General features: G+C 35.9%; 1 protein-coding gene across 8 annotated transcripts in view; it reads right to left on the bottom strand.

Moving 5' to 3' along the window:
* Positions 1-16,099, bottom strand: part of DOCK7 (dedicator of cytokinesis 7) — a 234,757-nt gene that overhangs the window by 57,914 nt on the left and 160,744 nt on the right. For all 8 annotated transcript variants that reach the window (XM_030812931.1, XM_030812929.1, XM_030812928.1 and 5 more), the window contains 2 exons: positions 2,596-2,778; positions 2,351-2,486 (listed from right to left, as the gene is read on the bottom strand). In XM_030812931.1, the coding sequence (XP_030668791.1) occupies positions 2,351-2,486; positions 2,596-2,778 (319 nt within the window). The remainder of the gene's footprint in view (positions 1-2,350; positions 2,487-2,595; positions 2,779-16,099) is intronic.

Consider the following 16,099-nt stretch of genomic DNA (forward strand, 5'->3'; position numbering starts at 1 on the left):
GCAGACAGCATTGAGAATGTGGAGAATATACAAATATACATTTAAACAATGGACTCAGTCATAATTTCAAACTTTCAACTACAAAACTGCTTGTTTTTGAAAAAGATAAGACTTTAAATTGGTTGAGAGGATGGAAGAATAATGAAAGTAAAAGTTCAGAGTTCAAATTTTTAAAAATACTGAAAAACAAATACAAAAGAATACAACTATACATACATCAATTAAAGAAATACAAAAAATACTGAGAAATAAGAATCATTTCCTGTACAATAAAGGACACAGCTCTATTTCTTCTAATTTCTTTCCCTTCCCTTTCCTTTCTTTCCTTATCTCTTTCCCTTTTCTAAATTTTGAAACCCGTGTCTTTAAGAAATTTATGGAAAAAAAAAGATATGCCTATATTAAGATAGTTAGCAAAATTAACTATAATATTCTATCATTTACATTTTTCCCACGAAACTGTCTCTCAATAGTTAATAATGTCTTAGAACTGAAAGTTAAGAAAAAGAAAAGAATGTCTATTAGTAGACCTAATAAGCCAATGTCTATTATTGACCTAGCTTAAATGTAGAAATGTAAATAAGAATTACAAGACAAGTAAGAATTACAAGAATTATAAGACAAGAAGACTTCAATTCTTATATTCAAACAATGATAAGATTTCCTGAGGCCACAGGTTAAAAAATGTAACAAGTATATTGTTAATAGTTCATTCTCTCCAAAAACAAACCTCAGGGCTGTGGTATAATAGAAAGAAGGCTAAATTAGAAATTAAAAAGTCCTGGTTCTGTCTTTGTTTATGATCTTAGGCAAAGTTATTTACTTCTTTGTGTTTTATTTTCTTAATCTAAAAGATGACTATAATTATTCATTAGGTTTTGGTAATAATTAAATGATCTCAGTAAAAGTTGATTTTTATACTTTTTCAGAGGGTTTCTATATACAATGAATGAAAACCCAAAAGTACACCATAAATTGTATATAACTAAAGTAAAAAAATGGTGCTCTATTAATTTTTTTAAAGGCAAAGACTGTGCCTTTTCATTATTACAAAACATAGTATATAAATGATACTTAAATAGATGATTATTATGCTAATGAACTGTCAGAAAACAATTAAAAATCCATTCACACTTACATTCATATTTTAAGTCAACAAATACATATTGTGCTGCTGGCATGTATCATCTACACAGATGACCAACCCATGGCCCTGGCCTTAAGAAACTCTTAGCAACAGTATTGTCTGTATGTCACTTTAGAATTTACAAAACGTTTCTGCATATATGGTTACTATAAAGATGATAAGATCAGTTAGTTACACTATCTTCTAAATTCTGAAAACAATCACAAATTTATAAGGAAAAGGAAGATGGGGAGATTAAGTGACTTGGCCAAGGTTATTTGGCTAATGGGTAGTAGACCTGGGATTAGAAAACCAGTCTCAAATGCTACTAAACTGTTTTGTCTCACTGATATTTGAGTTTGATGAGTAATATTTTTGCCTTATATACAGGGCATATTAATTCATTTTGCAAATAAAGAGTAAAAACAGGCCAGACACGGTGGCTCACAGCACCGTGAGAGGCCAAGGTGGGAAGATCACTTGAGCTCAGGAATTCAAGACTAGCCTGGGCAATACAGTGAGACCGTTTCTTAAAAAAAAAAAAAAAAATTACTTGGGCATGGTGGCACACACCTGTAGTCCCACCTACCAGGGTAGGTGTGTATTGGGGGATGAAGGTATAAAAATTGCTTGGGCGAGGGAGGTTAATGCTGCAGTAAGCCACGATCACACGACTGCACTCCAGCTTGTGTGACAGAGCAAGAATCTGTCTCAATTAAAAAAAAAAAAGTAAAAGTAGATGTTACATAGAATGATCCCTAATGTAAACTATGGACTCTGGGTGATGATGTGTTAATGTAGGTTCACCAGTTACAACAAAAGCACTACTCTGATGGGGGATGTTAATAATGGGGGAGGCTATGCATACTAAGGGGTATATGGGAAATCTCTCTATCTTTGCTCAGTTTTGCTGTGAAGTTAAAACTGCTCTACAAAAATAAAGTCTATTTAAAAAGGGAGGATGGATGCTATTAATCACATAAGGACTTTCTAGAGAAGACTTTCTAGAGAAAACTGGGGGGTATGGTGACTCACCTTAAATCAGAATTCTAACTTGTATTACTGCAGAGAAATGCTTATTCAAGTTAATTCACAGTTACACTTAAAACACTTTTTAAAAAGCATAGGATTGACATTGAAGACTAGCAACAATGATCATTACAATATATAACTCAAGGAAATTGAAGAAATTCTCACCAGGAGGAGAAGCTATTGTGTACGTACCGAGCTGTCCTCGGCTTCGGCGTACCATTTCTTGTCTGGCACCTATGCTTCCAAGAATAGCTTCTTCAAGCTTTGCTCTCATGTCTTTTGATTTCTTAAAGGTCAAGCTATTCATTCGTTCAAACACTTTTTTCCCCTAAAATGTAAACATTAGAAGAGAAGAGGTATTGAGGAAATTTTCTTCTATTTTTTCCACATTATGTTTCTCCTTTCTTGTTCTTTGCAACGGTACAATGACCACTTACTTTATACTCAAAGCAAGACACACAGAGATAAAGCAGATCTAATAGCCGGTTTAGCTGCAAGACTGAGAGATCTGTAAACCACTTCTGTAGAACTGTTTCATCTGCATTTTTGAGAACCCAAAGTAGACAGATCAAAAGGCTTCGACTTGATTCTGCTGAAAAGGTAGTGTGTTGTCTTCCACTCTGAAAATAAAGAGCAGTAGAATGAGACAGATTGATGAAAGACCATTTCTTGTTTTTTGGCTATCAACTGTTTTCTTCTAAAAACAATAAAACAAAAGTTGCTTAAAAATAATACAATTAAAAAGAACCATTTGACTTAGACAACACTTGTATAAAAGGATCATATATAACCTTAAGGTTAAGAGCCTGAAGTTTAATGAACCTTTCCTGGTAATAGAAGTTTGTTTTAATCTACTGCATGACTGTCAGCAGGGGATAAATAAATGTTAATAAAAAACATAAAGATAAAAACTAAAAGATTCTACCATTAAAAACTAAAAGATATATATCACAGAATATCAGATATAATGAAAATAAAGGAAAAAAGCAACTGACTCACAGTAAATAAGAGTGGGCTAAGAGTACAAAGTAATGACAAAATCGTGTATGTCAGACTTAGAAGACTATTGTTTTTAAACAAGCACCACTGATACAAAAAGGAAAAGTCTTAGGCTATATAGAAGTAAAAAGCTATTTCTACTTATAGCATATAAGGTTGAAACACTATTTTCAATCATCAATCTATATTAGTATATAGTATGTAAAACAGAAATTAAAAACTATACTTACAGTACCACTTATTGGACATATACTCTGTTTCAGTCATCATACTAAGCATTTTACATACATTATTTGATTTAGTCCTCCAACAGTATTACCAAGCAGGTTGTATCATCCCACTTTTACAGATAAGAATATAGATGATAATAATAATAATGATGACAAAAAATAAAATTTGAAATGTGCAAGAAACTATGCTCATCACGTTTTATTTAGCTCTCACAACTGTAAACTATAACATTAACTATTATTATTATTAGTTTACAGGTAAGAAAACTGAAGGCTAGAGATTAATTTGCCTTACTATACCAAGAAAGGGTAAAGCTAGGATTTTAGTCCAGGTTAACCGGACTCCAAAGCCCATACTCTTCACTATTATACGATGTTCTAATACTCGGCTGACAAATATACTAACTAAAAATGAGGAAGAAGTAGAGGGGATGTTGAGAGGAAAGACATAGGAAGGCTGAACATACACAACTGTTGAAGTCATGATCTCAACTACCTCACCAATCTTCCTTCTATAGTGGATGATAATTAATGACCAAATGCTTTATGTGTATTAACTTATTTATCCTTCACAATCACTCAAAGAAATAAATATTATTACTCACCTCATCTTACAGAAAAAAAAAAACAAAAAAAACAAAAACAAAAACAAAAACAAAAACCTGACCACCAGAAGTATTTTGTAGTAAGAGGCGGGACAAGAATTTCAACACAGAAAGTGTGGATCCCGAGACACAAGCTCCAAGCTCGTATCCACTTTGTTTACTGCCTCTTATGGCTGCCCATGCATATAAGTGAATTCACCCACATAAGCTTGCTTAACTATTTTGCTATACTGCTTCTGAGCTGGGCACAAAAGAACTTTGACCCTCATCCCTAAATCCACAATTGTTCTCATAAGGAAAATGCTCCTTTATTTTAAAGACACACACTTTTTATAGCCGAACTTTCAGATACGCATAAATACATAGCTCTGACTGAATTTTCAAGTACCTATTTTTTAGAAATACAATAAAAAATTATTCTCATCTTGACAAACAGGCATACACTGACATCTCATATTCCCACATAAATTGCCAGTAACACAGTGACATCTTTTGGAAGAATTAAGACAAACATGAAAAAGACTAAGTAATGTAAAGATGTCAGTTTTCCATCAAATTATTCTATAGGATCAATGCAATTCTAATCAAAATCCCAGTCAGGTTTTCCTGGAACTTTGACCAGTGATTTTTAAATTCAATGGGGGAAAAGCAGAGAGCCAAGATACTGTTGAAGAAGAACAAGGTGGGATGTGGGGAGCAGGGAGATGACTGTGTTCTACCAGATATCTGCAGTTACTAAAAAACTAAAATAATTAGGACAATTTGATTTTGGCATATTTGTGGCAGTCAAATGAAACAATAAAGAACACAAAAAGTGTCCTATGCATATCTGAAAATCTGATCTGTGACAGAGCTGGCACTGTGGATCACTACTGAAAGGATGAACTGTTTAATAAATGATGTTGAGACAACTGATCTTCCTTGAGAAAAAAAAAGCAGATTCCTACCTTGTTCCATCATACAGAAAATAAATCTAGACAAAGAAAGAACTTTAAATACAAAAGGCAAAATGTTTCAAACTTTCAGGAGGAAATATAGGACAATATATTTATAATCTTGGGGAAAGGATAGTATATCTTAAATAAGACATAAAAAACATAAACCATAAAAAGATGGTCACATTTGCCTACATTAAAAATGAGAATTTGTATTCATTCAAATAAATACATTAAAAAGGCACATCATAAATTAGTAGAAATGTGCACATATAAAACCAATCTGAGATTAGTATCCAGAACAGTCTCAACCAGGGTTCTGTGGCATAATTAAGCCCTACAAAAAATGATTTGAGGGACTATTTTCCCCATTCTCCCAAAGACATTGATAGCAAGGACCATTCTAGGTGTATAGAAGTTAATCTATCACCTACAATAAATGCCCTAGCTCATTAGTTCTTAATTTTCTGGTTGAGAAAGGATGACCTCTAGAAAACAGAAAGAACTGTTTCATAACACTATTACCAGGAATGAGGTAGAGGTCCCAGAGTTCTACATTTTCCAGGCCAAGATTCATACCTCTCCTTCATATTATAACAGCCAGAGCTTCACGATTACTCTCTGCCTTCAGACCAGCAGGATTAACCTCATTAAATTATTTTCCCCAGTTTGTGTCTACCACCTCAACAGGCCCAGCCTTCAGAAGGCTTCATTCATGACTCGGACTCTGATCACCACACACATAGCTCTTTATATTCTCTCTTCTTACCTCACTTGCCACGTCTGCTCCTTCTCCTAAAATTCTTCCACTATGACCTCTGAAACACATGGTCAATCATTAACAAAACTGCTTTATATCTATAAGAACATATAGCTTATGTTCTCATAGATGCATGAGAACACATGTATCTTTGTCAGACTATACACCCTACTAACCTTCATCAATGCAGTCATATACTAATCTCCAGAAGACTGGCCCTTATATCTTGATGCTTTTAGCTCCTGACTCACTTTCACTATTTTAAACACTACTTTTTGTCACAGTTCTTAGTGATTTCAATGTCTATGTATTTGATTCTCTAAATATCCTGTGCTATTTTTTTACTTCCTTAACCAACTTGTCTAATTCTCAAGAATACCACTTACTACACACACTCACCCTTGTAGTCAAACCTTATGCCTTTTATTACCATTATGGCATGTTCCCTTAAATTTCCATTTTAGGTATGTCCCACTATGCCAATTAAAAAACAAAAACAAAACAAAACAAACAAACAAAAAAACAAACAGGCCGGGCGCAGTGGCTCATGCCTGTATCCCAGCACTCCAGGAGGCTGAGGTGGGCGGATCACCTGAAGTCAGGAGTTCGAGATCAGCCGGACCAACATGGAGAAACCCCGTCTCTACTAAAAATACAAAATTAGCTGGGCGTGGTGGTGCATGCCTGTAATCCCAGCTACTCGGGAGGTTGAGGCAGGAGAATTGCTTGAACCCGGGAGGGGGAGGTTGCAGTGAGCCGCACTGCGCCATTGCACTCCAGCCTGGGCAACAAGAGTGAAACTCTGTCTCAAACAACAACAACAAAAAAACCACCTCCATTTTAATGATCCCTCTTCACAACCACCACTTTAACTTTCCATCTCATTACTTCTTATAAATCATCTCCAACAACACACACAATATCAAGTATTAGAAAAAACATGGAGCAACAAATATTTCTTCATTGCTAGAAGGAATATATATTGCTACAACCACGCTGGAAAACAATTTAACCAAGTAAAACTGAACATGTGCATAACCTCTAACCCCAAAATGCCACTCTTAGGTATATACCTTAGTGAAACTCTTCTACAGAGTGACGTAAAGGAACATTCATAATATCTTTATCTATAATAGCCCGAAACTACAAACAACCCAAACTTCCTTGGAGAAGAGAATGAATACATAATTATATTTTCTAATGGACTGCTATGACATTACAGACTACAGCTACACATATCAACATAAACGACTCTTAGAAACATACAAAAAAATCAAGTCATAGAAGTACACATAGTATATACTCATAAAAAGGTGAAAATATGTGAAGCTAAATAAAATATTGTTTAGAAATATAAACAAAACTGGCTGGATGTGGTGGCTCATGCCTGTAATCCCAGCACTTTGGGAGGCTGAGTCAGGTAGATCACTTGAGGCCAGGAGTTCAAGATCAGCCTGGCCAACACAGTACAACTTGTCTCTACTAAAAATACAAAAAATGTGGTTGGGTGCTGTGGCTCACGCCTGTAATCCCAGCACTTTGGGAGGTTGAGGTGGGTGGATCATGTCAGGAGATCGAGACTATCCTGGCTAACATGGTGAAACCCCATCTCTACTAAAAAAATACAAAAAAGTTAGCCAGGCGTGGTGGCGGGCGCCTGTAGTCCCAGCTACTCAGGAGGCAGAGGCAGGAGAATGGCATGAACCCAGGAGGCAGAGCTTGCAGTAAGCCGAGATTGCGCCACTGCACTCCAGCCTGGGTGACAGAGTGAGACTCCATCTCAAAAAAAAAAAAAAAAAAAAAAAAATTTAGCCAGGCGCAGTGGCAGTCACCTGTAATCCCAGCTACTCAGGAGGCTGAGGTGGGAGAATCACTTGAACCTGGGAGGCGGAGGCTGCAGTGAGCCGAGACTGCATCACTGCACTCCAGCCTGGGTGACAGAGTAAGACCCTTTCTCAACAACAGCAACAACAACAACAACAAGAAGAAGTCAATAAAAGAGAGAAAAAAAAACTATAATGGGGTAAGACAACATAAAGTAAAACACAAAATGTTAAATACATCCAATTTAATTAAACTAAATGTAAATGGATTAGAAACTCTAGTGAAAGAGAGCGATTAACAAACCAGATTTTTAAGATACAAGAAAAAATCTAACTATATGCTGTTTTTAAAAGAAATATCTAAAACATAATATAAAAATATTGAAAGTAAAGGGATGAAAAAGTCATGCTATACACACACACACATACACACACGGCAAAGAAAACCTAGTGTAGTTATAACTAATTTTAAAAAGCATCATAGTTCATGTAGATGAAAGTGCAATCCACCAAAAATTATGTAAAAGTGTTAAATGTTTCATAATCAGGCCTCAAAAGAAACACAAATCTGACAGAATGACAAGGAGAAATTACAAAACCACAGTTGTAGTGGGATATTAGAATAAGCATGCAAAATTTAGTAGAGACCAAAAAGATTTAAACAACAAGAGTACAGGACATAGAATGCTGTAACTAACAATGAAAGAATATTCATTCTTTTAGAATACATGAGACATTTACAAAAACTGACCATATACTAGACCATAAAACTAGTTGCCACAAACATAACAAACTGATATCATACAGAGTTATGCTCTCAGATCATTTAATTAGGCCAAAATCAGAAACAAAAGGATATCTAGAAATTTTCATGACTGAAAATTTAAGACAAAAACAACTTCTTAAATAGCCCAAAGGCCTAAGAAGAAATCATAATGAACTTCAGAGTCACTCTGAGATGAATCTTGAAAATGCTACCTATTGATCATGATAAATTTGTTCCCCCAGCTCACAATTTAGAAGTCACAGATGACAGAAGGAAGAATGTAGCAGGCAATGTGACCCTAGAGGCGATGAGAAGGGATGACTAACTGGCTAAAAGAGAGAGAGAAGATAAAACCATTTGGGGAAGATGTAAGAGATTGCAACTAAGTTGAATAAATAAGATACATGTTTTTTTTTAAAAAAACTGTATAGCCAAGACAATGAGCAAAAAGAACAAAGCTGGAGGCATCATACTACCTGACTTCAAACTATACTACAAGGCTACAGTAACCAAAACAGCATGTACTGGTACCAAAACAGATATATAGACCAATGGAACAGAACAGAGGCCTCAGAAATAATGCCACACATCTACAACCATCTGATCTTTGACAAACCTGACAAAAACATGCAATGGGGAAAGGATTCCCTATTTAATAAATGGTGTTCGGAACCAGCTAGCCATATACAGAAAACTGAAACTGGACCCCTTCCTTACACCTTAAACAAAAATTAACTCAAGATGGACTAAAGACTTAAACATAAGACCTAAAACCATAAAAACCCTAGAAGAAAACCTAGGCAATACCATTCAGGACACAGGCATGGGCAAACACTTCATGAGTAAAACACCAAAAGCAATGGCAACAAAAGCCAAACTTGACAAATGGGATCTAATTAAACTAAAGAGCTTCTGGACAGCAAAAGAAACTATCATCAGAGTGAACAGGCAACCTACAGAATGGGAGAAAAATTTTGCAATCTATCCAACTGACAAAGGGCTAATATCCAGAATCTACAAAGAACTTAAACAAATTTACAAGAAAAAAATAACCTCATCAAAAGGTGGGCAAAGGATATGAACAGACACTTCTCAAAAGAAGACATTTATGAGGCCAACAAACATATGAAAAAAAGTTCATCATCACTGGTCATTACAGAAATGCAAATCAAAACCACAATGAGATACCATCTCACACCAATTAGAATGGCGATCATTAAAAAGTCAAGAAACAACAGATGCTGGAGAGGATGTGGAGAAATAGGAACGTTTTTACACTGTTGGTGGGAGTGTAAATTAGTTCAACCATTGTGGAAGACAGTGTGCTGATTCCTGAAGGATCTAGAACCAGAAATACCATTTGACCCAACAATTCCATTGCTGGGTATATACCCAAAGGATTATAAATCACTCTACTATAAAGACACATGCACCTGTATGTTTACTGTGGCACTATTTACAATAGCAAAGACTTGGAAACAATCCAAATGCCCACCAATGATAGGCTGGATAAAGAAAATGTGGCACATACACACCATGGAATACTATGCAGCCATAAAAAGGATGAGTTCATGTCCTTTGCAGGGACATGGATGAAGCTGGAAACCATCATTCTCAGCAAACTAACACAGGAACAGAAAACCAAATACTGCATGTTCTCACTCATAAGTGGGAGGTGAACAATGAGAACACATGAACACAGGAAGGGGAACATCATACACTGGGCCCTGTCGGGGGGTGTGGAGGGAGGGGAGGGACAGCATTAGGAGAAATACCTAATGTAATTGATGGGTTGAGGGGTGCAGCAAATCACCACGGCATGTGTATACCTATGTAACAAACCTGCACATTCTGCACATGTATCCCAGAACTTAAAAGTATAATTTAAAAAAAAAGGAAAAAAAATGTTATATATAAACAGCATTTAACTAAACAATCAAAGAAAAATGCATAGGCTGAAAATACATATCAAAAAAGAAAGGATGAAAATTAGTGAGTTAAGCATCTATCTCAAGAAGTTAGAAAAAGAACATGAATGTAAACCCAAAGAAAGCAGAAGACAGTAAATAATAAACACTAAAAAGTGAGGGTCAACAGTGCCACCATACTGGTTCTTTATAAAGACTAACAATACATTTCGACTGTCTGGCAAGATTGATAAAGACAAGAAAAGGTACAAAAATCGAGCCATAGCCGGGCGCGGTGGCTCACGCTTGTAATCCCAGCACTTTGGGAGGCCGAAGTGGGCGGATCACGAGGTCAGGAGATCGAGACCACAGTGAAACCCCGTCTCTACTAAAAATACAAAAAAATTAGCCGGGCGTGGTGGCGGGCGCCTGTAGTCCCAGCTACTCAGAGAGGCTGAGGCAGGAGAATGGCGTGAACCCAGGAGGTGGAGCTTGCAGTGAGCCGAGATTGTGCCACTGCACTCCAGCCTGGGCGACAGAGCAAGACTCCGTCTCAAAAAAAAAAAAAAAAAATTCTAGCCATAGAAAAAAGTTTACATCTACTACAGATGATACAGACATTTAAAAAATTATACAAGGTATTTTGAATAACTTTATAAGTCAAGAAATTTGAATACATTTCTACTAGAATAAAATTTACAAAAATCAGTTGTTAAGAAGACCAGGCGCAGTGGTTCGCACCTGTAATCCCAGCAGTTTGGGGGACTGAGGTGGGGGGATCACCTGAGGTCAGGAGTTCAAGACTAGTCTGGCCAACATAGTGAAACCCTGTCTCTACTAAAAATACAAAAATTAGTGAGGCACAGTGGCAGGCGCCTGTAATTCCAGCTATTCAGGAGGCTGAGGCAGGAGAATGGCTTGAATCCAGGAGGCGGAGGTTGCAGTGGGCCGAGATCATGCCACTGCACTCCAGCCTGGGTGATAGAGCGAGACACCATCTCAAAAAATAAAATAAATAAATAAATAAATAAATACAATCAATGTAAGAAGAAACAAAAAAACTTCAATAGTCTCACAGATAATAAATTATAACAGTAATTTTAAAACTTAAAAAAGAAAACTCTTCAAGCACAGATGGTTTCGTAAGTTCTCCAAATATTCCAGGAAGAAATAAGATTAATCTAATCTTAAGTACTTGCAGAGAAGAGAATAAAAGAGAAAACTCCCTACCTCATTTTAATTGGCTAGCCTAACCTTGATTCTAAAACCTGAAAAGAATATAAGAAAGAAAAATTACAGGCAATCTTATGACCATACATATACAAATCCTAACAAAATATTAGCAAACGAAATCCATTAGTACACAATTATGAAGAAGTTGAGTTTAATTCAGGATTTCAATGTTGGTTTAACACTAGAAAATCAATTTAAATAAACAACATTAAAAGACCAAAAAGCAAAACAATACAGCCATCTCAATGAATGTGGAAAAAGCATTTGACAACAATTCAACTATTCATAACTAAAAAACAAAATGCTTAGTAAACTAGTAACAGAAAGAGACTTCCACAATAAAGGAAGGTATCTTAAAAAAAACCCAAATCATACAGAACATATGTTTAAGAATGACATGTTGAAAGTTTTACCTTTAAAGATACAAACATCACCACTTCTATTCAACACCGTACTGGAGGTACTAGCCAGTACAATAAATTACACATATAAAAATACTGACAGGAAGAAACTACATTGTTATTATTCACAAATTATATGATTGTGTGTAGAAAAAAAGAATCTACAAATGTGTCATTAGTTTCTCACTTTATCATTTATTTTATATTGTGGAAATAAAAATCATTGTACAAAAATCAATTTTTTTGATAATGAGTATTTTGTTTCTGTACAAAAATTGATTCTATTTCCATATAAAGCAATCAACAGAAAACAGAATTTTTGAAAAAGACACCATTTATAGGAACATTAAAAAATACCAAGCACGAATAATAAATCTACAAAAGATATGCTAGTCCTCCTTGGTAGAAACTAAAAAAGTTTATGTACTGAAAGACACTAAAGGCAGCCTAAACGATGGGGGGATTTGTGTTCAAAAATTAGGAGATTCAATAGTGTAATCATAATTCAATACAATCTTAACTAAAATTTTACAGGTTTATTGGTTCTTATTTATTTTAGTGGAACTTTACAAGCTGATTTTCAAATTTATATAGATACACAAAGGGCCAAAAAGTAGCCAAGAAAAATTTTAAAAATGTATGACTTTCTCTGCATGGTAGACCATATAGAGGCAGTACTTCAGAGACATAGGGAAAATATTCTTTTAATAAATGGTGCTGAAATAATCTGGCATAATATGCAATATAAATAAATAAATAAATGAACCTGGACTCCCAACTTATACTGTATATAAAAAAATCTATTTCAGGTAGATTTTAATTTTAAAATTAAATGTAAAAGGAAGAACAAAAAAAATTTCGAATGTAACACAGAATACCTTCAAAATTCTGAAACAGAAAAAAATTCCTTAAATAAGATACAGAAACTATTAGCTGCAAGGCTAAATTTAAGTATATTAAAATCAGGCATTCTAGGCCGGGCATGGTGGCTCACGCCTGTAATCCCAGCACTTTGGGAGGTCGAGACAGGCAGAACACGAGGTCAGGAGATTGAGACCATCCTGGCTAACATGGTGAAACCCCATCTCTACTAAAAATACAAAAAATTAGCCGGGCATGGTGGCGGGCGCCTATAGTCCCAGCTACTCAGGAGGCTGAGGCAGGAGAATGGTGTGAACCTGGGAGGTGGAGCTTGCAGTGAGCCGAGATTGTGCCACTGCACTCCAGCCTGGGCGACAGAGCAAGACTCTGTCTCCAAGATAAATACATAAATAAATAAAAAGTAAAATAAAATTAGGCATTCTAACCACCAAATTCACCATTAAATGGGTAAAACAACAAGCCACAGAGAAGAAATATTTGAACCACTTATAACTGACAATGGACTTGATCTAGTACAAAGTCCTAAAAATCATTAAACAAGAGCAAACAACCAAATGCAAAACAAGCAAAGAACTCCAGACACTTCAAAAAAGAGAATCCAAATGGTCAATCATACATACGGAAAAATGCACACCTCATAAGTCTTCGGGGAAATAAAAGCTAAAATGAGATTCAACTACAAATGACCAGATTGGCAAAAATTTAAAAATCTGACAATTCTCTAAGTATTGATGAACATGTGAAGGAATGAGAACTTTCATATTATACGTGTTTAGTATAAATTAAGGTACGCCCTCTGGAAAACAGTTGGCCATTACCTGGTATAGATTAAGATACCCACGGTCTATGACCCAACAAATCCCACTTCTAGAAAATACCCTAAATAAAAGTATATATATGCATGCAGGATATACGCAAAAGAAAGTCTGCAAAATTGCTATTTGCAATAACCAAGGATCAGAAACCATTCATGCACCTATCAATAGAATGGGCAAATAAACTGATTTATAGTTAGACAATGGAATATCATACTGAAATGAAAATCAGTGAATTACAGCTACATTTCATAACATTAATGAATACTAAAAACATAATATAAAACTAAACTACAGTATTTTGGCAGGGCGTGGTGGCTCATGCCTATAATCCCAGCACTTTGGGAGGCCGAGGCAGATGGATCAACTGAGGTCAGGAGTTTGACACCAGCCTTGCCAACATGGTGAAACCCCATCTCTACTAAAAATACAAAAATTAGCCAGGCGTGATGGCAGTCACCTGTAATCCTAGCTACTCGGGAGACTGAGACAAGAGAATCACTTGAACCTAGGAGGCAGAGGTTGTAGTGAGCCAAGATCGTGCCACTGCATTCCAGCCTACCTGGGCTACAGTGCAGGGCTCCGTCTCAAAAAACCAAACCAAACCAACCAACCAACCAAACAAAATATATATATATATATATATAAAATATTATAAACTATAGTATTTTAAAATGCAAACTTAGATGGTAAAACTCTCTATCTATCTATACATTTTTTTGAGACAGAGTCTTGCTCTGTTGCCCAGGTTGGAGTGCAGTGGTGCGATCTCGGCTTACTGCAAACTCCACCTCCCAGGTTCAAGCGATTCTCCTGCCTTAGCCTCCTGAGTAGCTGGGATTACAGGTGCCCACCACCATGTCTGGCTAATTTTTTTGTATTTTTTAGTAGAGATCAGGTTTTACCATGTTGGCCAGGCTGGTCTCGAACTCCCGACTTCAAGTGATCTGCCCACCTTGGCCTCCCAAAATGCTGGGATTATAGGCGTGAGCCACCATGCTTGGCCTAGATGGTAAAACTCTAAACAAAATTATGCAATTATATCATTAATCAGGACAGTGAGAGTTTGGTGGGTTGCTGTGGTTGAAAAAGGGCATGCTAAGAATTTCTGGATGGTAGCCAACGTTCTTGTTTTTGACCTGAGTGGTAATTACAAAGCTGTTTATTTTCTAATGTTTTAAAACCTCATTCATTTATGTTTTATGTACTTTGTCATATGTAGTATACTTCACAAAAGAAAAGTTAAAAAAATAAAAAGGTTAATACAATTGAGAACAATGGTCGTTCTCAGAGGAGGGAGAGATCAAATTGAGGAAGGCCATTGGTAGCTTCAAAGGTTACCAGGCTGTAATGTCTGATTTCTTAAACTGAGCAGTGGATATGCTGCTGTTTACTTTATTATTACATTTTGTACATGTACTTTATTGTATTATTTTATAGGTAGAATGTCACCAAAAGTGCAATTGATAAAAAAAAGTGATACACTGGAATTCATTAAAAACTTTCACACTTCAAATGACACCATCAAGAAAGTAAAAAGATAATCCATAGGAAGGGAGAAAGTATTTGTAAATCAGATAGCTGATTATTTTACAAATCCAGAATACATAAAGAACTCTTAAGAAATCTTAAAATAGCAACCTTTTTTTTCTTTTGAGACAGGGTCTTGCTCTGTTGTGCAGGCTGGAGTGCAATGGCACAATCTTGGCTCACTGCAACCTCCACCTCCCAGGCTCAAATGATCCTCCCACCTTAGCCTCCCAGGTAGCTGGGACTACAGTAGGCACATGCCACCACGCCCGGCTACTTTTCGTGGTTTTGGATAGAAACAGAGTTTTGTCAAGTCTCCCAGGCTGGTCTCAAACTTCTGAGCTCAAGCAATCCTCCCACCTCAGTCTCCTAAATTTCTGGGATTACAGGTGTGGGCCACTGCACCTGACCAATGACAAAAGATTTGAATAGACTTTTGTCCAAGGAGATATACAAAACAACGTGCCAATAAGCACACAAAAAGATGTTCAACATCTGTAGGTTGTTAGGGAAATGCAAATCAAAACTACAGTGAAGTTCCAATTTACAATCACTAAAGGTGTCCTAATCAAAAAGACAGATAATAACAAGTGCTGATGAGGATTTGGAGAACAGAAATTATTATTCATTGCTGATGAGAATGAAAAATAGTACAGCCACATTTGAAAAAAAAAAGAGTTTAGAAGTCTCTAAAAATGTTAAACATAGAAGTACCATATAATCTAGCAAATCCACTCTTAGGTGTCTACCTAAGAGAGATGAAAACATATGTGGACACAGACTTGTACATAAATGTTCGTGGCAGCATTATTCCTAACAGCCCCAAAGTGGAAATGATACAGCTGTTCATCAACTGACAAATGGATAAACAAACTTTGGTGTATCAATACAATGGAATACTATTTGGCAATAAAAAAGGAAAGAAGTATTGATACATACACAACATGGATGAACCTCAAAAACTTATGCTTAGTGAAAGAATCCAAACACAAAAGATCATATAGTAAATAATTTCATTTATATAAAATGTCCAGAATAGGCAATTCTATACAGAT

This window comes from Nomascus leucogenys, chromosome 5 (assembly GCF_006542625.1).
Source record: "Nomascus leucogenys isolate Asia chromosome 5, Asia_NLE_v1, whole genome shotgun sequence".
Classification (NCBI taxonomy): Eukaryota; Metazoa; Chordata; class Mammalia; order Primates; family Hylobatidae; genus Nomascus; species Nomascus leucogenys.